General features: G+C 43.0%; 1 protein-coding gene across 2 annotated transcripts; it reads right to left on the reverse strand.

The window, feature by feature from the left end:
• Positions 1–226: 226 nt before the first annotated feature.
• LOC120375412 (signal peptide, CUB and EGF-like domain-containing protein 2) lies at positions 227–25,761 on the reverse strand. 2 transcript variants are annotated; one of them, XM_039496046.1, is made up of 8 exons: positions 25,608–25,761; positions 16,007–16,124; positions 13,648–13,735; positions 12,248–12,436; positions 11,307–11,415; positions 6,105–6,299; positions 5,256–5,360; positions 1,976–2,604 (listed from the first exon to the last, which is right to left on the reverse strand). In XM_039496046.1, exons 2-8 carry the CDS (start codon positions 16,093–16,095, stop codon positions 2,576–2,578), a joined length of 804 nt encoding a protein of 267 aa, XP_039351980.1. In that variant the 5' UTR covers positions 16,096–16,124; positions 25,608–25,761; the 3' UTR covers positions 1,976–2,575. The 2 variants fall into 2 exon arrangements, with proteins under 2 accessions (XP_039351981.1, XP_039351980.1); XM_039496047.1 differs by lacking the exons at positions 1,976–2,604; positions 5,256–5,360 and adding an exon at positions 227–257.

Here is a 25,761-nt window from a genome sequence, read left to right on the forward strand (position 1 = left end):
GATGCAGGTTAGCCAGGGTCCCCTTATTTATGTATTTAATACCGCAATATCTGGACTCTGGTCTTGAAAGAGCCTGGTCTGTATAACAGTTGAGCTGTTTTCATGTTTGTATTCTGAATACGGCATGATGAATGGGTTTCATAGACAGGAGACATACTCAGCCCAAACACATAGATACCTGCTTGAATGACAAACATGGCAAACGTGAGTCTCTGAAATCCTGTGTGTTAAACAAAGCAAGGGGACTTAAGGGGACGCTGTTGAGATAAAAGAAAAACACATAATAAAAAAATCATTCCTTTCCAGTGTTACTGCTGCTGTCCCAGGTTTATAGAGTGCATGCTTCTCCAAGGATCCCAAAGTGCTTTACATACTAAACGAAATACAAATTTAGTAGCCTCTTCTGGTTTGGAACACAGAAGCTTCTTAAACAGCACACAGCATGTATACCAATTTAGAAAAGGAAGGGAAGAATACCTTATCTCACTGAAATTACAGAGGGAATTTTAGGCAGGAAAAATGAAATTCCTGAACTAGGATTTGTCTAGGATACCAGGATTAACATAAGAATTTAGAAAGACTAAACCCAGAAATTTCTACAGGAAAATTTTACCCAAAAAGTTTTTCTAAATCAAACATTTTTCAGTTTTAGTTTTTCATTGAAAAAACAAAAACTGTTGACCAGCTTTATTGAATAAATGACCATGAATTGCCAGGATCTAAGCTTTAAATTCTGCAACAGCAGTTTTAACATTTTGTAATCATGACCAATGCCATGTGAGTGGGGACAGGGAATAAAGATCAATCTCTTACCTGAACTACAGGGTGTCACCCCTTTGGTACTGGAGTGTTCCACACTGATTTAGAGGAAAGTGTCTCACCTTCTGACTCCTCCATACTGCTACTTCTGTTATTTAAGCATCTCCCATTCAAACACCAACCGAGCCACCTCTGCTTAGCAGAGTTGACAAGATCATCACAGAAGGTAGTACAGCTGCAGGCTAACAGTTCAGATTATTAAACTGAAAGAGTTTTTAAAATCTAATTTACTTTGCACCATCTATGATGTTTGTTTAGATGCCGCTGGCCTTGTCTGTCTATTGAATTTTGTTGTCTGGCTGAGATTTGAGACTTCTTCCTAGCTGCGCTGTGAAAATTCACTTCTGATTTTAATTTCAGAAGAGGGAGGGAAGCAATGATTTCCTAGTCTTAGCTGGTGAGCAAAGAATCATTTAACGGTCAGGATGCTTTAGCAGCCGAATTGTCCACTAACAAGAAATGATCACATAGAAGAAAATATGTCTTAGTTTTAGGAATGTGTTAACTTGTTAATACATGCGCATCTGAGAGGCAGTGGTACCTAGTCATCATAGCAGGGGATTGGGAATCAGGACTCCTGTGTTCTGTTTCCAGTTATGACTTCATTAGTGTGCGACCTTGGACAAATCATTTAGGGCCTAATCTGAAGTCAACGGAAACACTCTCACTAACTTCAGTGGACTTTGGTTCATTCTCTTAATCTTTCTGTGACTCACTTTCCCTATTTGAAAAAGAGTGTTAACCTAATTGTCAGGGGCCTTGTAGGGCACTGTTACAGTTTGTGAAGTGCTTTGTCAGATCAAGGCAGTATAAACACATAAGGTACCATGATTGCAGCAGAATGTTGGTAATCCACACCCATTATAATTTACAATGAAACGCAACAGACCTTACCTGTGCCTTGGCAAAGATTTAGTAGCAGAGGAGACTTTAGTGAAGCTGCCTATTAGTTAAGCATGACTATTTGCATCCAGATATATTACATTCCACTCACTAATACACAATGAAAAATAAATAATTAAAAACAAATGACAATTATCGAAATAAATAAACCAAGTACAGTTTGGGATGCATCATTCTGGGATTTTTCTCTTTTTTTAATTGAGTTTGCCCAATTACTTGCTAATTTGCAAAATTCAGTCATTCTCAACAGGTTTCCTGACTTCACAATGTTCTACTGTAGGGAAAACAAAACAACAACAATGCAGAAGGCAAATGGAAAAAATAAGCCACAATTTTGTAGCAGTTGATTTCAAAAGGCTGGTTATTTGGGATTTTCCATATTTTCCTTTTACATACACAAAAACCACGCAAAAAAGACTTATTAATTATAATTATTTGTACTGCAGTTGTGCCTAGGAGCCCTAGCCATGAACCAGGACCTCATTGTTCTAGATGCTGTACAAACACAGAACAAAAAGAGGGTCCCCGCCCAAAGAGCTTACTGCTTAAGTACATTACTGTCCTGCTGTTCTTCTCATTAAAGGATTGAAAATGAGGTTGGGTTAGAGCATGGCCTTGAGGAGATTGTTAACTAACATGACGTTAAGCACAACATTGCAGTCACACAGCAGGCAGTGTCAGCTCTTGATTCACCCTATAGTTCACCGGCTGACATGAAGTTAGACACAACAGTGCCTGTCTGAAGTGACGGCTACGCCTTCTGAATCTGCCATTGGCCTGCTGGGTGATGGTGAGCAAGTTCATTGCTCTGTGCCTCAGTTTCCTCCCATCTGCAAAATGGGGATCATAACATTTATCCTCCTTTGCGTGGCGCTTTCATATCTACAGATGAAACAGATTAATGCTATATGAGAATTGGGTGTGATGCTGATTATGTAACAGGATTCCTCAAGGTAACAAGATCTGGTTTTCTCTCAGAGACAAGTCTATTAGAGGCATCATTCTGCAAGCTGCTAAGGATTCCCGTCTTTTCTGGATGTTGAGGGCACTTAGCACCTTTCAAGATACATTCCAAAAATAAAATAAAGCCAACCCAGGGGCTAGAGCTTACAAATCCTTACTCATGCGAGCAGCCCAATTGGTGTCATATACTGAAGGGCTATTTATTGCTCTATAGTCACAACACAGAACTTTGAACAGCTCAGCTTTGACACAGTCCAGGTTTTCTCAATATATGTCTCAGGAATCCTGGGATTTAAATGCTTTCCAGAGAAACAGACTAATCTGCATCAATGTTCTCACAGGGTGATAGGCAGTGAGACTAGCGGCGAGTTTCCAGAGCGGGCCCTGATTTTGCGCACTTGATGCATATTCATGAAGGTGCCCTCTGTTTCAGAGGAGGCCTGCTCATGCAGTCTGTTCCATTAAAAACAGGTTTGTTTCACTTACAGGTGTCATCCATTAGGACAAAAGTCAAGACAGAGGCCAGTGGCCAAACCATTGATCTCCTGTCCTAATGGATGTCACATGTAAGTAAAATAAACCTGTTTTTAAATGGAATGGACTGTGTGAGCTACCTCATCTTTTCAAGAGCATGCCTGCAGGGATATGCATGCTGTGCTGCATGCAATGGCACCAGATATTCAGATACCCACAGCAGACAGTAGCAGACCTCTCTCTCACATATTAGGAACAGGAAACACTTATCAGGGACTTGTGTGCTAGGTGCATAGGCACTGCCATGCCAATTTAGACCAAACAAACCATACAGCATCTAATCATTGTGCAATGCTCTACAAAGGTGGAAATTTCTTCCTGGCCCCTGCAAAGATCAGCTAGTGTGAAGTCACCCCTGTGCAGAGGCCAGCCTTAATTCCTATTTTGAGCGGGACATACCTTTGTGCTGTCTCTCTGCATCAGAGTGAATTGCACCCACAATGCCCTGAAACATAAGCTTTGACCCCTATCTGATCATATATATAAAAATGTTTTTATTAATCATAAAGTAATTCAGTCTTTTTTTAAACCATGGACACGTTATTTGAACCTCCTTTTCCCCACGCCACAACATTTCTTCCACATTCCCCTGGAATTGGCCATGAAACTAGTTTCCTTTTTGTCGCTTTCCAGGTGGACAGTCATGGCAGCTCTGCGTCCAATTCTCTCATCAAGCAGCTTAAGCTAGTGATAAGCTGGGTAGCTGTGAATCTATTGCAGGAAGGCACCTGGGTGCTGGAATGACTGCAAATGTGTGGATACCAAGCAACCAAAACAGGCCAAATTTGAGGGGTGTTGTGATCCTGTGCACCAGGCTGCAACACCAGTCACTCAGATTTGTCTTAGCCACCCCTCTGTCTTGCCAGCAGGATGATGCTCTGCTGTTAGGCCATCCAGTTCTGGTCAGGGGGGCTGGGCCCCTGTTCCCTTTCCTACTTGCTGTTCCCTCACTGAATTCAGGTTTTCAAAAGTGGGGTCACGATCACCCTGTTTAAAAAGTGAGAGCTAATGGCCCTTTGGTCCCCCAGCACCTATGGGCAGGCAGGCAGGATGGGTCTGGGGAAGGAACTAGACAGAAACTCTGCAGTAAAGTAGCTTGAAAGAGAGAAGTTTTAGGAATCCCCTGTTCAGTGTTGGAAGAAAGTAACTCCTCCTGTGATTCTTTTGTCGTGTCTCTGGCACAATTTTTGGGAAGGTCTGAGGTGCTGAGCATCTAAAAATCATGTCCCCAAAGTCTTTCAGATGTGTGTTCCACTGATAAAGTTATCAGAAAGTGGCATAAATGCCCATGTTTCAGTAACCTGAATGTTGGCCAGTCAGTTTGTGTGGGTAGCTTCAATGCTTTGTACACATAGTGCTGTGAATACGACCCATGTCTACAGCAACTGACAATCATCAACATCATCCAATGTCTATTGGGAGGCTGGTCCCTTGAGGAAATGTTTGGCAGGAGTTCAGTGTGTTGGAGAAGCTTGTGCAGGACCCTTGCAAAATGTGTTTTGTGTCCCCCTCTAGTGGCTGATCTGCTATCAGAGCACAACCTACTACTGAAGGCAGCTAATGGAATTACTCCTTTAGTTCAAATGGCAGAGTTCTGTGCTGCAGATCTGAAGGCTCTAGGTTCAAATACTATTGACTTCCTATTACTCTGCCACTGTCCACATCTTACATATCAAGAGGTTCAGCATAAGGCTTTGATCTCTGGGACTGTTAATATTCTTCCTTTCACCAGCCAAAAATTATTTGAAATCTCTTCTTCTATTGCATTTTAAATAACTTCCATTACACATAATAACCCAATTTAATCTTATTTTAAGGTTCTAATAATTCCTAAAAGAGTCGCTGCACATCTGGAGGTGAGTAGGAGATTTCCTAGGTGCTCTCCTCTCTGTACTCTACAATACCATCTCAGCCAGAGGGTAGTAAATAAGCACTATAACTGTCATACCCTGTATAAGCAACTAATTAGCAGGGTGATTTAGATCCAGAATTATTTCCCCCCATTGTGCAAAATGGAGATGAAATAAAACACAGACCTGGCAAGCATGAGGAGCCATCGCTGGGTTTGCAGAACTGCTCTCGGGGCTCAAAGCTCCCTGCTAGGCATGGAGGGGCTGTAAATCCATCAGAGCAAAGGTGACCTGAGAGAAGAGGGAGTCAGAACAACATACATGGCTGGGAAACTGCATTCCGTGCTGCTCAGTCTCCTGAGAGGCCACTTCAGAGAGGAGATAGTTCACTGCTAGGCTGTTCCACATGGAGAATCAAATGGAGGCCATACTGAGTCAGATGCATGGGTAAGTATGGGCAAATCTCAGGGAGTTGCAAGTCCCACTGTGCCGTGCTCTGGGAGCTCTGCTTTAGAGTGTGTATGGGCTGCAGGGGTGAGGAGAAGGCAGCAGAGTGCTTATAGGTTTCGTACTAGTGGCCTACTGATCTGTCCTGCCCCTACCCAACAGTTGAGTCTCAAAGCGCTGGCATTAGGACATCCTGAAGAGGACACTGTGATGTAAATATGATAATATCACAATGCAGGTTGAGTTTGCGGATTGATGGCTGATGCCTAGCCCCAGTGTGTTGCGGTTTGACAAAGCCTACATCACACTGCAAAGCTCAATGTGTGAAACAAGCTTGGCAGGTGATTCACTCCTCAAGCACACCTTTTACTCTTCCGTTTGCAGAGTGATACATGCAAGGAGTGGGGGTGCGTGTTTAACTGTATGGAGCACTGCTTGGAAAAAGGAATCCCAAATTCAGGTCTTTTGGGATCTGAACCAAAGCCCATTGAAGTCAATGGGGGTCATTCCACTGGGTTTTGGCTCACACTCTCTAAATGTCTGTTAGATGAGTGGATGTATGCAAGCGCTAAAACACGTACAGCTCACCTGATGGGCATGCATGGCATTGCAGACCTTCTGGTGATTCAACGGGTTCACGGTCCTGTTGAATCTGACCCACAGTATCCAAACAGCAGGAGCTTTCATTGCACCTTTGGCAGTCACTCTGTCCAGGGGCATCAGTGCAGGAACCAGGTGGGCAAGGGAGAGGCTGGATGGTACCAATGTGAGGACAATAATGCCCTAAAATAAAACTAAACAGTGAGTGATGAGGCAACATGATAGAGCAGCACACAATCTCTCAGGGCCCGTGCATGCCTCATGCACTCAAAGAGAGCAGCTGAGGTGAGAATGGCCCCTGGTAATGGAGCAAGCTGGTATATTATTGATAGGAACAGTGAAGACCCTGTACAGGATGGCTGGCTTAGTAAGTGTACTGTCCTCCTTGAAGCTCTGACTTACACATTAAAAGAGTTTCAGAACTATTGGCCATGAAATGCCAGAGTCGCTTAAAGAAAGGGAAAGGAAAATATTGCAGTACTCAGAGCTCCAATAAAACCCCATACAGAGTGTGAATGAAAGCCAGGTGATACTGGAGGTCAAAACCGGACTCACATTACCTAGCTCCAACACCCTCTCCCTCTGACTCCAGCTCTCTTACTCAACAGATATATATCAGCTGCTAAATTGTTTTAAGTCAAAGGTGAGGAGCATCTTGGGGTAGTACTAGAAACTGCCCCAGAAAAGTCATCAAATGAGCTGTAAAGCACTTTGATTTTCAAAGGCAGGTATATCCAACAGACCTAGACAAGCAATTATACAGCATTTATAGTGAAAAAGACCAAAACTGAAGAACGGGCAAGAAATCCAGAGAGAGGGCTTCTATCAAAGTGCCAAACATTGTAATATTTGAAAAAAACAAAGAAGAAAAAGGGAAAAAAAAGAGAATCCTGCTTTTTTATTAAAATTTGGAAAGCTAAGAACACCCAAATTTTAAAATCTGCATAATGGCAACCATCTCTATAGCTGGCTGAAAAAACAAGAAGAGGGAGGGATGTGAAATGTTGGTTGGAATGTTTTTTCGGTTGTTTTGAAATTTCAGTGAAAATTTTCATAGAGATTTTGAAACTCAAAAACATTTCAGCCAGCTCTAGTCTGTATAAGCCCAGAGAGCTGCAATTTACGTGACTGACTGTTCTTTTATCCAAGAGCATACTCATTTCTGAAGTGCCAAATAATGCTGCCATGAAGAATATCAACAACTTCTTTCTGCAGTATAAACAGAGGCACACAGACACAGCAAATGGCACAGTCCCACTAAGTCACCCAATCCATCGTCTTCATGGAATCCAAGTACCAGAGCTAGCTAAAATCTATCAAATTTTGACAAAATTTCAAAATTATTAAAAAAAAAAAAGAAAAAGTCAGGAAAAAATTCCAGTGAAACGCTCACCAAAAAATGTTTCTTGTTTTTGAACCAACCATAGAGCTGGTAAAAAGTGTTTGAACTTTGAAATTCCAACAAAATTTCATTTAATGAAATTTCAAATAAAAAAATGAAGATTTTTGTTATTAAAAATTTAGTTCTTTCTCCTTTTTTACAATTACGTCTTTTCCTAGTTCATTAATGAAGGTGTTACATGAGATCAGACTTAAACCAGTGAGTCCTGTTACTTCATCAGATGTCCCCTTACAACTCGATGCATCACCAGATATCTCTATCCTTTATTTATGGACCTTCTGCCCGTTTTCATTTAGCAACAAAGTGCTCACATCCAAGCCAGTTTGAATTAATTTTTCCAAGTAAGATTTTGTGGGACTTGGTATCAAATGCTTTACTAAACTCCAGATGGTTATTTGAAGAATGAAAAAAATAAAAGGATTTAATTGTGGCATAAAAGTGCCATTGCTATGCTGAAATATATCCCAATCTATCTGCATAGCAATGGCTTTTTATTCTCTCACGCATGATATTCAGTATACAGATTACATACAATTAAAGTCAGTCAAACAGTGGAAAAGAACGTCATGAATTCTAGGGTTTCAATCTCCTTTGACCATATCCAAACTCTTTAATATCCTTGAGCTTCAAAAAATGGTCTGTTTGATTCAATCAGACATATATCTGACATAGAACACATGCATGCTACCCTTTAGAATACCAGGAAGACTAATATTAAAATCCAACATGGATACTTTCTAAATATTTCACCTGTCACCTACCTACAGTCTCTCTCTTATTATGTGCATGTACAGCACCTAGCATAATGAGGGCCCAATCCTGGATGGAGCCTTTGGTTGCTACCTCAATATGAATAATAAGAAAAGTAATAGTCTCATCACTGTAATATCTAAGATCTGGCCATAGCCTGCCATTTGTTCAGTTGGTTAAATATTTGCAAGTACTCAGCAGTTTTGCAAATAGCAGAGCTGGTTTGCAAATCCTTCACAAAGTCTAAAGAATCCAACATTTCCTGGATTTTGTTTGCAGCAAACATTACATGCCCAACCCTCTATACAACATAGTAAATGATAGGTAACATTACACACATACCCTAAGCCATTCTCCCCTCCCAGGTCTCCTAGGCGAGTGCTATTTTTCGTATATCCTTAGTCCCAGTAGCTGGAAGTTTGGTAACCTCAGCATGCGTTACTCAATTTCCACAGTAGTGAATTACAGATAGCATTTGAATATGAACCTCTGGGGCCTTGATGCTATCCCAATCTCTCTAGCCACTCCATTTCTCCTTTTATCAGACAACAAGCAAGGCAACCAGAATACAAGAACACTTCATTATTTAATAAGAGGGATTCTAATTACTGACATGAGAATCAAGTTACTGGGTTCAGTGACTCTGCAGGAGACACCTGCAGCTGCTCATTAAATACTTCAGCTTCAGATGCAGCGATGTTGCTTAGAGGAAAGGAAAGCCTTGCATGACTGAAAATATGAACTGTGGCCTCAGTAATGGTACCAACCACTCACGTGCACAAATGCACAGCTATTACAGTTCCACCTTCTCCCAGGAAGAGGCAGTATTAGGAATCGATGGGGCTAGCAAAATATAGACAGTGCCAAAAGTCTACACAGACAAAGTCAATGCAAGGAACAGTGTAGATTGTCATGGTTATCGTGGAACTCACAGCTACTCCTGTCCCATTCCCATCCTCTTCCAACTGGGGATATTGTAGGGAACAGTATAGTACAGTGAAGCTAACTTGGGTGACCTCACAGCTACTTCAGATCCTATCTCTGACTGCACAAGAGGTGGCTTGAGGGAACTCATACCTGTGGCCCCACTAATGGTATCAACCACTCACGTGCACAAAGACAAGCTATTCCAGCTCCACCCTCTCTCAGCAGGAGGCACTCCATTCCCAGCCTTTCCCACAGCAAAGGTATGTCTTCACTTTAGAGTTCCTTTGGGTGATCAGCACCTGATCTGAGGTCTGAGCATCCAGCTTAGCCTAACCAAGTTTTAGCAACCACATGTTAAAGCCCTCCCATAATTACTGGTGTGGCACTTCCCTGTGTGTGTCACTGGATCTTCTGGGGGCATACTGTGCCACAGTAGAGCAGAGCCGCTCTGTGATTCTTTCCCAGTGAATTATGGGAGAACTTGTTTGTGCTTCTGGGCATACAGAGAGGATTGTGTGTGGGAAGGCACTGAAGTGATCTAGCCTGCATCCTCACTGCAAAGGGCTACCAGCTCAAATGAAGGCTGCACTGAAACATTAGCCTACAGCCACAACCAGCCTGGGCTGAAAGCATCAAACACAGGTCAGAGGCTTGTGTGTGTGGATGGGAGAGGGGTTAGTGGCAACATCTAAGTCAAAGCCCAAGTTAACTCTGCAATGAGGACATACGTCAAGAGTAGAGGCTTGGGGACACTCACAGCTACTTCCAGGCTTAGAACTATTCCCAAAATGAATTTAGGTCAATTTCAACTGAAATGTTTGTGGTGTGGAATATTTCTGAACAGCAAGTGCCTGTGAAATGGAACTAGGTTGCTTTCAGATGTTTCTCCTTCATTGTCTTTGCTGGTTCTGAGCTAATCAATCATCTGCATAATATTTTATGCTTTCATAATTTTCAAAGACAATTGTTTTAAAACAAAAGTTAAGTCCCACCCGACCTATCTTCCTGCTGCACTTGATTTTGCACTAATATCACAATGATGAATGTGTGACACCCCTGTCATTCCCACAATGACACACTATGATGTCCTCAAGACAGGATTATTAGGAGTACACTGGAAAAAAAAACGGAGAGAGGAAATGGACAGTAAAAGGGAGCAGCTCTTCAAATAGCAGCTCACAACACAGAAATGAAAATTCACTTAATTACTTGCATAGCAAACTCCTTGGTAAATAAGTGCTCTCTCTGTTCCAATTTAAAAGCCAATCTATAAAGTAATAATAATAAATCAGTGTTTGAGAGATCATTGTTTAGTGGTTAGAGCAGGAGACTGGGAGTCATGACTCCTAACTTTTATTACTGGTTTTGCCACAGACTCACTGTTGCCTTGCCCAAGTCACATGAACACTCTGTGCCTCAATTTCCTCATCTCTGTCATGGGGATATTAATACCCATTTTACATGGGTATGTTTAAGAGGTAATGAATGAAGGAGAAGCTCAACAAGATCCTCAAATAGAAAGTGCTATACTGAGTTCAGGTGATCAGTTAAAATCACAGAGTGAGAGCTGCTTTGTCATTGACTAATGTCAGAAAGTAACTGTCATATTGACTAAAGTGGACATTAAACTGTAAATTTTGGATTTGATTTCACATTCCCAAACTCCACCATCATGCCAAAGCTGTGGGTGGTGATGTAGATTTGGGGTTTCTGTCCAGATCCATGACTATTCCTGATATGACATCATCACGTGGAAACCTTGCCCTTTCTCCATCCTCTGCCACTGCTTCTCAGCTATTAAGGAGCTGGACAAGAGTGTTTTCCCTCTCCCCCTTAACTAGGTGCAGGTCCAGTTCTTACCTACAGCATGCAAATGAGTTCCACACACTGACAGATCCCATTTTCTCAGTTCCTTGGGATCTAGGCAGTGAGTGGAGCATTGGTAAGAGGTGGGGACCCCTCCCGCTATGCATTGCAATGTACAATATGAGAGCCACATGTGCTCCAAAACCCCAGGATGTGCAAAGCATTGTTACTGATGGGACTTCCTCAGACCACAGGTTTAAAGGCTAAGGAAGGGACTTGAGGATGCTGAATAGAGCTCTGCCTACCTGCTGGACAGGGCTGGCATCCCAGAGCTTCCTTGGTGGAGAAAGAGCCGAGAGTGCAGGTTACACAATGTGTGCGGCTGGGGTTTGGCTCCTGGCCAGCTGAACAATGCTAAGGGGAAAAAACAGAGTTTGAATGTTGCGAAGGTTGATGTCTCAGTGATGTCAGAAATGCCAAAACTGTGTCCCAGTCAGTACAATGCCTAATAAAGCACCCTGCCCAGCACTGGACTATATTTTAGAGCTGGCAAAAGATGCTGGATTGACAGGACTGCAGGCCAAAGCTCTGTTTATGCATAGAGCTGAAGTGACCTTCCAGTGTCACTACCCCTCTAAAGTGCTCCAGCCCTGTTCTAGGGGCATGGTTCTCAAACTTTTGTACTGGTGACCCCTTTCACACAGCAAGCCTCTGAGTGCAATGCCCCTTATACATTAAAAACACGTTTTAATATATTTCACACCGTTATAAATGCTGGAGGCAAAGCGGGGTTGGGGTGGAGGTTGACAGCTCGCAACCCCCCATGTAATAACCTCGTGACCCCCTGAGGGGTCCCAACCCCCAGTTTGAGAACCCCTGTTCTAGGGGGACCATCTTTGGATGCAAGAAGGTGCTCCAGACTCCATGGCTCTTTCAATCCACAGCCTCTTTCAATCCATAGCTGAGAGGCTAGGGTTTTTTGTGACATGGACACAAATCTACTGGGTACTGGACTGAGACTCACCAAATTCATTTCACAGAGGCCATCTATAGAAAATCTGAGATTCACTGTGAACCTGAGCTGTATTTGAACAAGCTTCCTCACAACAAAAGGCTCCTTGCCCTATTACCACCCCACAGAGACATGCCCTCTCCTGATGGTACACCCACATCACCATCTTCAGGCCTTCTTTGTTTAGGATGAATGGGGATTTGTGCTCAAAGAGCATTGTGCTGCATACAGTACCTGTCTGTTTCGTCCATCAGGGCAGATGTATCCTTGGGGACATTCCCAACACTCCAGCTCTCCCTCAGGTGAGTACTGACCAGGATTGCAGCTCTTCTGCAAACCACTGTGTGGATCACACAAATAGCCGTCTGGACACAAGCGACACCCCGCTCTGGTCTCTGAGCTGATATAGCCGTCTGGGCAAGCCTGTCAGTGGGGGTTAGAAACATCAACAAGTAGATGACTGAGCACGTTAGTCCCACTTTTTGATGAGTGACAGAAACACAGCCACCACCTGTAGAACAATCATCAGTAAATAAGCAGCTCCTCCATGCACCCAGCCCAAGCACTGGCCTCTTCTTGCTGCAAAATAAGGACCTCTTTAAATCCCTCTGAATCACAAGCCTTTGGAGAGCTGGTGAATAAATCTGGGAGTGTGGTAAGTGCAAGGAAGTAGATGGACAATCCCTCTCAATCTTTTTGCTGTTACTCTTCAAAGCCCTGGAAGGAAGGCCAACAGGCTACACGAAAGTATGATGCCTTGTAGGGGAATGGAGCAGGTGAGTCCCCTGAAATCAACCTGGGTATTTCTTGTGATGACAGTATGTGTTTTACACAACAATCAGAGAAGGGCCAGAATCTGAACTGAACTGCCTAAGCTATGTGGTTTGGACAAATGGAACCTAGACAGAAACTAGCTCAGCTGACAAGATTTTAAAAACAAAAATTAACTTGCAGTTTTGTCCGCCTCTAATGTATTACTGATGGCTGGAAAAAGCACTAATGTGTGGATGTGATGTTGCTAAGGATAACACTAATAACACCTAGCTCTCATATAGTGCTTTTCATCAGTAGATCTCAAAGTGCTTTACAAAGGGAGTTAAGTATCATCATTCTCCCCACTTTACAGATAGGGAAACTGAAACATAGGGATGGGATGTGACTTGCACAAGGTCACACAGCAGTAGAACAAGGAACAGACCCCAGGTCTCCTGAGTGCCAGTCCAGTGCTCTCTCAACTATGCCAAACTGATTCATATGACAGTGAAGGCAGGTGTCGTGCCTCTGCTGAGACATGTAACAACTAAACAAAAGATGGTCACTCAGATACTGTGCGTGCTACTTACTGACATACGCTGCTTGGCCCAGCAAGCATTGTGTTCCAATAGGAGTCCTAACACTGTACGTTACACTGCCAGCAGTGTAAATATTGAACAGGGACATTGCATTGCTTTGTATCCCCCTGCAGAGCCCCGCTGCTCTCTCTGCAGCTGACTGAGATATCCCTGGCAGGTAAAGTGAGTGGATTTTGTGACAGACTTTAAAACTACGCTGGAAAATCTGAGAAGTCGGGAGACAGACAAGTCACACTATCTTTGTGTACAGATGGGGAGTGCCACTCCCATCCACCTCCTCACCTGGCAGGCTGTGATATCCGCTTGAGCTGTGAGCCGATTGGCTGTTCCCACTGGGCATTTTCGAGGAGCTGCTCGACCTCCGGGACAGCTGGATTAAAAAACAAGGCCAGATTAATTTTTAAATTAACCATTTCACTCCTGTGTCCTTTACTCCCCTCACTCTCTGCAAGTTTGTTGTCACTGTCAGCTTCCCTAAGGCAGTGCCCTAAATACAGGCTGCTCAAACACCCATTCGACCACTCTGAGTAGGTGTAGGACCACTCAAATCCAAAGCCTGCAGTGGTCTCCTTGTCAGAAATTCCAGTCAGTAGGACCAGAAGCGGCCAAAGGAGGGATTGCTGTACTGGGAGGGAGGTGGTTATATGGCAACCCCGGCCCCCAGCAGCCCTCTGGACCCAGAACTGTGCAGGGGAGACCTTCCCTCCAACTCTGGGGGCACTAGGATCCAGATGGTGCCTCTGTTCCCCACTATGTGGCCTTGGGGAAAAACTGCAGGGAGCAGCCAGCTCGAGATTCCCGCCTTTGGAGCAGGCCAAGCAGGGATCTCTGGACATTCCACAGCAATCTAGAATGTTCTCTGACTGTCTCTGCACTGGGCTGTTGGCTCCAACTCTCCCCCTCACTGTCTCTTCCCCTCAGTTTCACTCCATATCTGCCCCTCTCACCCTCACCTCCCTTCCTTTCCCTGTTTTTCCATTTAATTGATCCCCCTCCTCAGGTAAACCCACCCCAAAAAGCCCCAAACCAAAACCAAACCAAAGAAATTGTGGAACATCGCACCGTCCACTCTACTTGTGTGTTATACCCTTTCCCCACACCCTGTTCTCTCTTGTCTGGTTAGACAATATTATCTTCTATTGATTCCCCTGTGTGTTTATATCCAACTATTCTCTCTTGTCTGATACTTAGATTTAAGCTCTTTGGGGCAGGGGCCATCTTTTTGTTGTGTGTTTGTACAACACGCCAGGGGGCCCTGGTGTTACAGGAGCACTATTTATACAAATTATCAATAATTGGCAACTAGCTAGGCTTTTCTCTTGAGCAGCCCACACCCTCAGCTTCATTGCATAAAATACTGAGTTACAGACTGTAAGTGGGAAGCATTTTCAGGAGGAGGCGCAGGAAAACATGGGGTTGGAGTACACCAGGGTCCAAGCAACCTGTCTTTCCAGATTGGGTTTGTGTTTGCCCTCACCCTGAGTTTGGCTTTGAGCTTCTGAGCCTGAATGATCCCAAAACCTCAAAGGGCCAGATTCGCCCACCCTCACTCAAGTCGGGTAGTAGCTAGCTATGGGAGTAGCTGTATTGTTTTCATCGCAAGGGTAGCAGAACCTGCTCCCTAGCGAATTGCAGATGACCCAGCAGAGTTTGGCATGGTTCCAGCTGGAAACAGGACTCAGCTGGGACTCGCTTGGAACTTATCCCAGGCTGGCTGGCAGGTTTGTGTATCACAGATCAGCATCTTTTGGAAAACAGTGTCCAAGCTGCTGTCGCTCTCCTCACTGCTCTTTGTACCCAGACTCCAGCACTCCCAGGTTAACACTCCATGCCTAACTGTCACAACATTTCTCCACTAGCACGCCTGCAAATAGGTGTCCAGAAAGCAGAATAGACTTGATAGCAGAGATTCCTCTAACCAGTGGCCAGACGCATCCTATATACTAAGAGAGCTGAGACTGAAATGCAGAACTTTGTGCTGCTGGTGCTAGTTTTGCCTCTCTTTGGCTGAGTAGACTGGAGCTCTGTGAAGCTTGTCTCAGCTGGAACCTGGCCTTTGCCAAGCTTATACTCCTTGGAACGCAGCACCAGTATCTCTTTGCAACCTGCTGTGTTCCAGCCTACTGGGAACTTGGTATTAGTATACTAAAGGCTGAGCACTTACATCTCCCATTGACTTCCAGGGGAGTTATGAGTGCTCAGCACTTCGGGAAATTCCTAGGTAGCATTACTAGGACAAAGAAAAAGATGCTTTCTTGGTTACAAGCAGAAGATACACGTATGCGGGACTAGCACTCCCAAGATGTCCCCATCATACGTACTAATTCCATGTTAACAGCTGGGGTTGATTCCTCAGAGGGTGTCTCTATACTGGGTATTTCAAAGTTCTGGGCAGGGTTATGGGGAGGAGAGACCTTATGCACCCTCATTAATTGTCAGAAAAAGGCTACAAACATGAGGGACTCCATACCACCCTGTTGCACCCTAGCTGCTTGGCCAGTTTATAGATTGTCTCCTGGTGTTTTCTTGAGAGTGGAATGATTTCAAGTCTCTCACCTCCAAAGCTCCCTAATGTTTTATTTTCCAAGTGGAGGGTGAGCAGCGGGAGGGGGAATATCACAGAGAAAGATGACTTGCTTACTAAAATCCGACGGGGCACTCCAGGCAGTTGCCAGCTGTGTAGTAGTGACCCTTATTGCAGTCAATGAGGCAGCGGGTCTGGCAGTCCATGTTGCAGTCTGCAGATGTGGAGAAGGTCCCTGTAAGGAGTAGCAAGAAGGCAGATGAAGGGGTAAGTTAACATTGCAAGGGGAGTACATCCAGGGCTCAAAGACCAGCTGCCAGACATTATGTGCCATGGAACCGCACAATGCTGGACACTCGCCACTCACTCTTATTTCCTCATTAATAATAGTAATAATACTTTGCATTTATATAGCAGCACCTTTTATCTACAGAACACAATGCACGTTACCATGATTAATTCATTCCCCCAACATCTCTCTGAGGCAGCCTACATATGGCAGTGATGGGTGCATTCGAAATGTGTAGAGAAAGAAAAATATTTTACACTTATTTTGGAGATGAGAAAACTGAGGCACAGAGCAGTTAAGTGACTTACTCAAGTCAGTGGCAGAGCCAGGAATAAAATCCAGGTGCCCTGATTCCCAGACTTCTCTTTTAACCACTCAGCAACATTGTATCTCTTTTGGTGTCCAGACTCATTCTTCATTTACTATGGTCAACAATGAGAGAAGGCATCTCATGAGCTATTGAAGCCTGTTTTCGTGACATTTCCACCTGAATATCTTCAACAGAGTGCTCTGGAGAAACTCCAGTAAGCTTCAGCTATACAGTCTAATTTTAGATGTTTATTGAAACCAAACTACTCCATAAGAACAATTATACTGGCTCAGACCAAAAGTCCATCTAGCCCAATATCCTGTCTTCCAATAGCGGCCGATGCCAGGTGCTTCAGAGGGAATGAACAGAACAGGTAATCATCAAGTGATCCATCCCTGGTCACCCATTCCCAGCTTCTGGAAGTGGGTCTGTAACAGGAGTACATACATTCTACAAAAGGGCATATGTATATATGCCTGAATGCTGTGAATTCAATTTTCAAATAAGGTAAACAGCATTGTCTATTGGTGTGAGGAAGGGGCTGGACATCAAGAGACAGGTACTCGTGAGGTCTTGAGTAAGAAACTTAATTTCTCTGCCTCAGTTTACAAATTTATACATTAAGTTCACAATTTTACTAGCCCTCCTTTAGAAACCACTTTGAGATCTCTGTGTGAAAAGCCATATAGAAATATAACACAGTAGTAGTTGGATGCTGAAATTAGCACTTAACATGTAAATGCTCTTTATGTATCTCAACATTAGTTTGCAGGTCCAAAAGATTTAGATTCTAGGATTTAAATAACCTAATAAGTGGCTTGATTGAGAACAATAAGCTCCCCTGCAGCTGTTCCAACCCATCATTAGTAGTCCATGTAAAATTCCTTATGGAAGAGTGTGTGTGTGTGTGTGTATTCATGCATGCAAGAGAAAAAGCGCATGTAGGGTCGGGAGAAGGGAGAAGACTGCAGTTTTTATACTTCTATATAATAGTTCATTCAACTTCAATTTAATCTTTTTTTTAATTCCCAGTGTGACTGTATCACACTGCAAACTAATTTATTATTATTTACACTTGTTATGAAAACATGTCCAAACTGTTTTTTTCCCCTTTTAAAAGGAAATGAAATTGACGGAGTTGAGAACGCATACTGCAAAGTATACTTTGAAAAATATTTTGTTTAGGGTGGATATGTAGCCACCATTGCTGGCTTGTGACCAAGACTGCAGCTTTCTAGCTAAATACCTGTCATCTCTCAGTCTTTTGGGTTTCCAAAGGTAAAAATGCCAGCACGAATAAAGAGAAAGAAAGAGAGGAGTCAGTCCAAAGGAGGTAAAGTTTTCAACTCACCTGTCAAGAAGGTACTGAAGATATAGAGCAAAGTTAACCAGCTCAAAGCACTAGCCATCAGGACAACTGAACATCCAGATGGATCAGCTCTTTCAAAAAACCCAGGCTATGAAGAAACTGCAGGAGACCTGCTGCCACAGCAACTGATGTTTTCCTTTGATGAAGCCAAATGTAACCAAATCTCTCCCAGGTAATCACTTTCCAAAAGAGCCTGAAGTGAAATGAACACCAGGCAGCAGAAAGAGACAAGAACATAGATGTTCATCTCTTAGAAAATGTTTCAGGGGCATCCTCCTTCAAATCCTTCCTTAAAACTCTCCTTTGCCATGATACCTATCAAAAACATGACTGCGGTTTGGCTGCTGGCGTGCTGAGATGACTGACTATATTGACACTTTACTTCCTTGGGCTCCCCCACTGATCTGTTAGTATCCATCTGTTGTTTCTTGTTTTATACCTAGATTGTAAGCTCTTTGGGACAGGGACCATCTTTTTGTTTTGTGGTTATACAGCACCCAGCACAATGGGGTTCTGGTCCATAACTAGGGCTCCTTGATGCTGCTATGCTAGGACCCAATCCAGTGTGATGTGGAGCACCTGTGAAACAAGCTCACTTACCCGGGAGCTTGAGGGCAGGACTGTTATCACCTTGCAGATCTGGCAGGCAGAGAGACAAATAAGCAACTCTATGTGAAGGACCTTGTAGGGTCCCATGTTTATTCTGTTTCTGCAGCTTCAAATAGTCTCAGTTTGCAGGTCATTTGCCCACCCTTGAATCTGAAATCCCAACTGCACTCTTTCCTCCTCTCCGATCTGTAATGTTCAAAAGCTCTGAGCTAAGTTTTCTGACTGTAGACTACTCCCTGGATGGTGCACCATGCTGCACTGGATGCAATACACTCTGTCATAGATGCAGCAGCTTTGGAGGGCAAACAGGAGTGGAAACTTGCCTGCAAGAGCAAAGCGAACAGATCCAAGTAGCAGATATACTGATAATATGGGACCATTTTCACAGAATCATAGAATATCGGGGTTGGAAGAGACCTCAGGAGGTCATCTAGTCCAATCCCCTGCTCAAAGCAGGACCAATTCCCAACTAAATCATCCCAGACAGGGGCTAAATCATCCTAGCCAGGGATATACCATATACTGGTGCCATTCTGCGAAGCAAATCTGCACTAGCATTGGGCAAGAATGTTTTCTTATTTAACTTCTTTTCCAAATGAGCGTTTCCAACTTTTAAGGGTAATATGAAAGGTTCAGAGCATCTGAGCCTGCCTGAATAAAGATTGTCAGGAAATGTGATGCCCGATTGCCCTTCATTAGAATTGATACCATGTCCTGGTTCCACTTTCTCTGTCACTCTCTGAACCAGCCAGGACTGAGTGTTTGAGAAACAGAGCAGCCAACTGTTGGGTCGGGAAAAGAAAATGATCTTCTTTTGCAGGCAGACAATAGAAAGCAGTTCAAAGCCCAGGCATCCCTGAGAATGACCCCAAAAAAGGAGCTGTGTAGTGTAAATATTATGCTAAAAGGTTCCCAATTAATACTATGTTGTAAAAGACAAGAGTCCAATAAACACAACTTAGTTTTCAGGTATAAGCCTCTAGGTAGGTTACAGAAAAATCATTTAGTAGAGGACCACTAGGTGACACGTTGAATGATACAATCAAACTTTATTAAAAAGAAAAAAAAGATTAGTTAAGCAAACAGGCATGCAAGTCCTACTTACACAAATGTTACAATTATAGTCACACTCAAAGATGCTATAGGGTATCAGTGAGTGAGCAGTACACTGACAATAGAGTGAAGTTAAACCTTGTAATTCTGAAATCTAACAGTAACCTTTGGATGTTAATTGGAGTTTGCTACAATTTAGCAAAACTACTTTTTCTTATACTCAATTATAATACTAATTAACATTAAAATACCTTTTACCATAATTATATTTCTGACACCTTCTTATTGGCTTTTTAAGTTACACATTATTTAAATTAACATCTACACTAATGTCCTTCCCATACTATCAATATAGATAGCATTTTAATAAAACATTTACAATTCTCAAAAACACTAATTAAAAACCTTGCTCATAACAGTTATAACCAAAACAAAACAGTTACGTAACCTGGGTCATGTCCTTGCTAACTCTTACTTTCCCATTACACTGTCACCAACTTATCTTTGACTAGCAACTTCAGTTTTCCATTCCTCTCTACACTTAGGCCCCAAACCTAAATTCTTCTTATTTCCATCCTACAGGCTCCAGTATGCATGCTCCAAAGCTAATCTCATTCAGGTCTCAGCTGGTGGTGGGCATGACAAGAGATTCTGATGTGATAAGAGAATAGTTGGCTCAGAGTTTTGACTATATTTTGTCTCTGGCTTGAATCTGGCTTGGGCCAATAGTGGGCAAATGTCATAATTCAATAGTTGATTGTTGGCTCACATAAAATTAGTTGGTGGCTTCAAGTCCAGTTTCTAGTGTACAGTTGTCCATGACAAGACACAAATACTTCCTGCAGCTGGCAAGTTTGTCAGGGGTCTCAGCAAAGATGTCAAGTAGTGGAGATTCAACTGCCTTTTTACACCAAAAGATCCTTCCAGAAGAGCATTGAGACACATTGGCAGAAGACAGTGTGGGTGAAGGCAAAGATCCTTTTGATCTTGATATACCAGATCTGCAGCTAGGAATATCAATCTTTAGGGATGTCCACCTGTCCCCATCCCAAAAGGGATCCTTCAGGGTTGGATTAGGACATGAAAGGCTCATTATCCCTTGGGTAACACAAACCACTGAATGGAACTATGCCTCACAATGTGTAGGAGATCGGGTTTAATCAGTGGGGTGCAGAAACATTATCCAGCAAAGGGACCTATGCCCATTTCACTAGCTAACAAGGTGCCATCTGTTGTACTTTATAAAGTCTTTAATTAAACTCTTCCAGTAGAACTCAGATGCATCTATTTCCTTCTATTTTACAAACAATTCCTGGGATTTTTTGCAATTAGCTTATATTACAGACAAGAATTGCCAATTAAAACTTAATTAACACATTGTAAAGTGAGGCACCCGGCCAATTTTGTTGCTGCAGATTCTCTTCCAGTTACCAACCTACAAGCATCTCATACTTCAGCAAGCTCAGGAAGATGGACGAATCAGAGGAGCAGGACTTAGACTAGTGAACAGTTGACTAATTTCACCTTATTTTTCTGTTCACTGGCAAATTGTGACATTCTCAGATTTATATGTGGGTCTCTTGGGTGTGAATTTCACCTCTGTGGAGAGGGCCAGCTTACGGCTAACATAGCACATCAGCTCAACTTTGAGGGTTTATGTGGCCCATAAGTGCTGACCCTCTGCATGAGGATGCATTTCCACCTCCACAAACAACAGTGCCAGATGAGACGTAGGCACAGAGAGGGTTGAGTCACTTGCCAGAGGTCACACAGTGAGCTGGCAAGTGCGGAATAGAACCCAATTGTCTGGACTCCCCAGTTTTAGGCTCTAACCCATTCAGCACACTGATTCCCATCTGACTTGGACCAGTTTTACATTGGTCTATCTCCACTGACTTCACCAGAGTTATTCCTGATGTGAGAGGAGAATCGGGCCCAGTGTACTTCACTTGAAGAGTAATGCTAAAGAAATAAACTGCTGTGAGAACACAATAACCTGGGACTCATTCCAGGACACTAAGATTTATTTCCATACAGCAATAGCATCCTTCATGTGAAAGATCACAAAACAGTTTACTTGAAGAGTCAGTCACAACTCTGTATTGCTGGGTATAAAGAAAACACAGGCAGCTGCCATTTCAGCGTCTCTGGCAAGAAATAAATAGACACAGATTGAATTATAAAGGAAGGTGATGTACAGAAAGTGTAAGGAAGGTTAGAAAGACTCCACCGGAGTGAATAAAGAGGTCTGTTCACTGCCCAGTTACAAATCTATGGGAGCTGGCAACTACCAGCATATTTATTTCTATAGGATATAGAACAATTGAACAGCTAGGTCTGGAAGGAGCCATTTTGCAGCACTCTAGACCATCCCACAACACTGGTGAACTTGTACTCTTCTTCCTGAGCTTTGAGAATGCTGTTCTTTTCTTAGCTGGCCCCACTAAATTGTTCAGCCCTGATAGCCTCCAGCATTCTGGAGATGGGCTCCTGGACCTTGAACTTTTTCCGGTTGGCTGCAGAGATAATCTGACCTAGTCCTCCTGCTTATGCTCTGGGAATGCGATTGATCCAAAGTTCATTGAAGTCAATGGGAGTCTCTCTATTGATTTCAATAGGTTTGGATTAGTCCCTTAGTGGGCAGTCTTCTGTCTTCTTTAATGAACTCTTGACATCTGGATGTTGGTTTAGCAGACTTGAACACAGTTTAGGAAGGCTCATGCTTATTCTTTAACTATTTTGGCCAGCCCCAGACACAAAATACATGGGTAGTGGCCAGATAACAGGAAGGCCAGGTACTCCTTGATTATGACAAGAAGAAACAGTTCTGTTCAATAGACACTACTGATAATGCGCTAATTGCTCTGCCCATTCTAGAATCAGATTTCACCAAGTGACCATGATGCCTTCCAGTGGTTGTTGCTCACCACTGATATCAGGAGAGCCATGTAATACTAGAGTAAAATACAATAGTTCATATTGAACTTAATCGCCATTTCATTTCAGGCAATTCTGTGCCCCTCAAATTTTGCTCGACCATGACATTTGACAAAATGGCCATATTCTGAATGAAAACCATGCAAATATCCAAATTTGGTAGTCACATTTCAACTGAAATGGACCCACTTTTGAGAAAAGCAAAGGGATGGGGAACTTGTAAGCACAATAGGCCCAAAATGAAATGTGACAAAAGTCACACTTGTTGCAAATATTTCATGCTGTCCTATGTATAAGCTCTAATACTAGTGAAAGCTAACAGAGATTCCCCCTTTAGACAAGAGGGACATGTCTGTGATTTTGGAGGAGAAGGTTCTGAGTTACGGAATTGGAAATTTCAAAGGAGCCTAAAGGAGAGGAGCATCCAACTTCCTTTAATGAACTTCAATGTGATTTGGGTTGCACATTCTCCAGTCCATATGTCACTATATGCGTAGTTTACACAGTGTCTGTTGGTCTGATATATAGATTCATTACACACGCTTCACTGCCTGGGATCCCCCAGTTCTGCAGGGCAGTCAATACTCTTCTCTTATCCCAGTATAAACCATAGTCTGTCCATTTATAAATCGGTATGTGTTAGACCTAATAGGCAGCTAATGTTCCAGATTTATGTATGTAAATGGCAATTAAATTTCAGTGAAAAATGAACACTTTGGCTTATAAAAGAGCAGCAGCTACACAGATTGATCACGGATAGTGTCTCCTCTCATCGGCTTCTCTTTCTCCTTTCTTCCTGTTTTCATCATTATTATGCAGTGCTGCTTGGAAGGCTGTGGATTAATATATTAAAATTCCACCTTCAGAGCTGCAAAGTCAGTGCTGCATCTCCTTCTCTCCCCCACACACCCATCATCCTGAGAAGCAACAAGGGTATGTCCACACTGAAACCCAAGGTGTGATTGCAGCACAGGTGGACATACCTGCACTAGCTTTATTCACATTAGCATGGCTATAAATAGCTGTGCAGCTGCAGGGGCTTTAGCACTGGGACCCTGGGAATGCATTGCATTTGTAGCCCACGCTGACATCAGTGCTGCTGCATTTACACTACTATTTTTAGCCATGCTACAGCAAGTAAGGCTAGCATGGGTGTGTCTACTTGTGCCACAATCACACCTTGGATTGCAGCATAGACATTCTCCAAAAGACAGCCTGCTTGCCAGTCCCCGCTGATGCCACATATAAAACATTTGCATGTTTCATGCCAGTTTATAGGTTACTGTTGTGCTCATTGTTCGTGAATTCGAAAGATTTGTCAACACCTCAGAAGCAAGAGGAGACAGGTCTGTAGCCAACCCCCACCCCGACTCCCACAAACCCACCTTCCACTCTAGAAACCACAGACAGCACAGCAGTACAGCTACTGTTTTAACGTTATATAGCAGCAGAGGAAGTTTGGTGCTAGAGGCAAGAACTATGCTGTTCAAAGAAAGGGCAACTCCCTGACTTGTTAAACACATGCAGGCACCACCTCAGCCAAGGTGCGAACCCACACATTTAAAACTCAGCCTGCTCTCCCAAAGATATGAAAGTTCCTTCTTTTCTGTGAGAAACTGCAGTAGTGAAATTAATTACAGGTATCATTTTATTCAGAACAGTCATCTGCATGCTAAATTCTATCCCACCAGGTTACAAAGTTAAATGATGGATTTACAGAGATTAATAGCTGCAGGAGGAGAGAGAAATTAAAGGGTATATACAAGAGTGATGTTTTCAGATGGGACTTGAACTGAGATGGAGAGCTGATGAGGCAGAGAACTAGAGAAAGCCCCTACCAGAGAGAGCAAGCTGCAGTAGGAACCAAAGCAGTATGGCTGGGGACAGATGAAGCAAGAAGGCCAGTCCAGGTTAAGCAGAATGAGCAGGGAGGTGGGCAGAAAAACGTAAGGGGTGAAATCCTAGCTCCTTTGAAGTCCATGGCAAAACTCTCATTGACTTCAATGGGGCCATGATTTCACACAAGATATGTGAGACAGCTAGAGCAAGTCAAAGATGGATATTTTAAACTGGACCTTGAAAAGCAATGGTGGCATCACTGAAGTTGCACGAGGCATGGCATGATAGATGCTTTGCATGTGTAAAGAGCTACTGGAATTAAATAAGTGCCAGGACCCAAGGGTCCACCATATTCTAGCTCCCATGTAAAAAGGCTACAGATAAGTTATGACAAATAATAACACTTTATTATTATTATGAGTAGCATCTAGAGGACCCAACCTAACCAGGCTACAATATACAAATAGCAAGAGTCAGTCACTGCACCAAATTTATGTAGACAAGATGAATAAAGGATGGAAGGGAAAATAAAGGTGAAGAGGACTGAAGTAACGTGACAAAAAAAAATCATACAACCGGAAAATGGCAGGGCTGGTACTAGAACACTACACTATATTGAACCCATTTGATAGATAGGGAAAACCACAGAACAGCAAAGTCAACTCAAATGAGCACCAAAACTGGGAACAGAGCTCAGACCTGACTAGATGAGCCTCTCAAAAAAAATTATTTAAACTTTTTTTCTGATGAAAAATGGCTTTTGACCAGACACAAAAATTTGTGAGAATTTGTTGAAAGTTTTCACAAAAGAATTGAAAACCAAAACATTCAATGTTTATTTTCTTCCATTTTTTGTGTGTGGAAAATAAAAACAGTTTTTGATCAGCTCTACTTCTGGCTACTAGCCCTGTGACCTATCATGTAGATGGTGCTGTCTCCCATCACACCCCAAATCACAAACATATGCACCTTCCCAGTGGGCCTCCCAGTAATCAAGACTCCCAGCAGAAAGTAACTAGGAGTGGAATTTGTTCTGTGGCTGCCCACTGACATTGTGATGGGGCAGGCCATGTTTCCACAGCATCAGAATGCATGTACCAGAGTTGAATATATTTGCATTGGCATCTCGTCGGCACTCTCTAAATATCAGTGCACTGAGAGGATTCAAGCAGCATTTGCTTAAGTGATTATGTAATTACATTGCGATTAATGAAAATTATACTCTGGCGAGAGATTCTCAGGAACCCTGTGTTTCTGTGCCTTCTCCTAGTGGAGAAATGGATTGGAAAGGCCAGTTCCCTTTTGCTCTTACTTGCCCGTCAGCTCTTTCACTTTCTGCTGTGTCATCCAGCGCAGGCAGCTCCGGAGCTCGATTAGCATTGCATGTGGATTTGTTGCCAAAAAGCAGTTTTGAAATCACACCAAAGAGCTCATGTTCTCTTCTGAAGATTCCATTGCTGCAATAT

The sequence above is a fragment of the Mauremys reevesii genome, linkage group 12 (genome assembly GCF_016161935.1).
Source record: "Mauremys reevesii isolate NIE-2019 linkage group 12, ASM1616193v1, whole genome shotgun sequence".
NCBI lineage: Eukaryota > Metazoa > Chordata > Testudines > Geoemydidae > Mauremys > Mauremys reevesii.

Excerpts from the sequence above, each read along its gene's own strand:
- LOC120375412 (XM_039496046.1), bottom strand. The coding sequence starts at position 16,095 with ATGGACTGCCAGACCCGCTGCCTCATTGACTGCAATAAGGGTCACTAC. Across the intron at positions 12,437-13,647 it reads CGGATATCACAGCCTGCCAG|GCTTGCCCAGACGGCTATAT; the intron begins GTGAGGAGGTGG and ends CCCCACTGACAG. Across the intron at positions 2,605-5,255 it reads TGGCTCCTCATGCTTGCCAG|ATATGAAAGCGCCACGCAAA; the intron begins GTCTGTGTTTTA and ends TTTCATCTGTAG.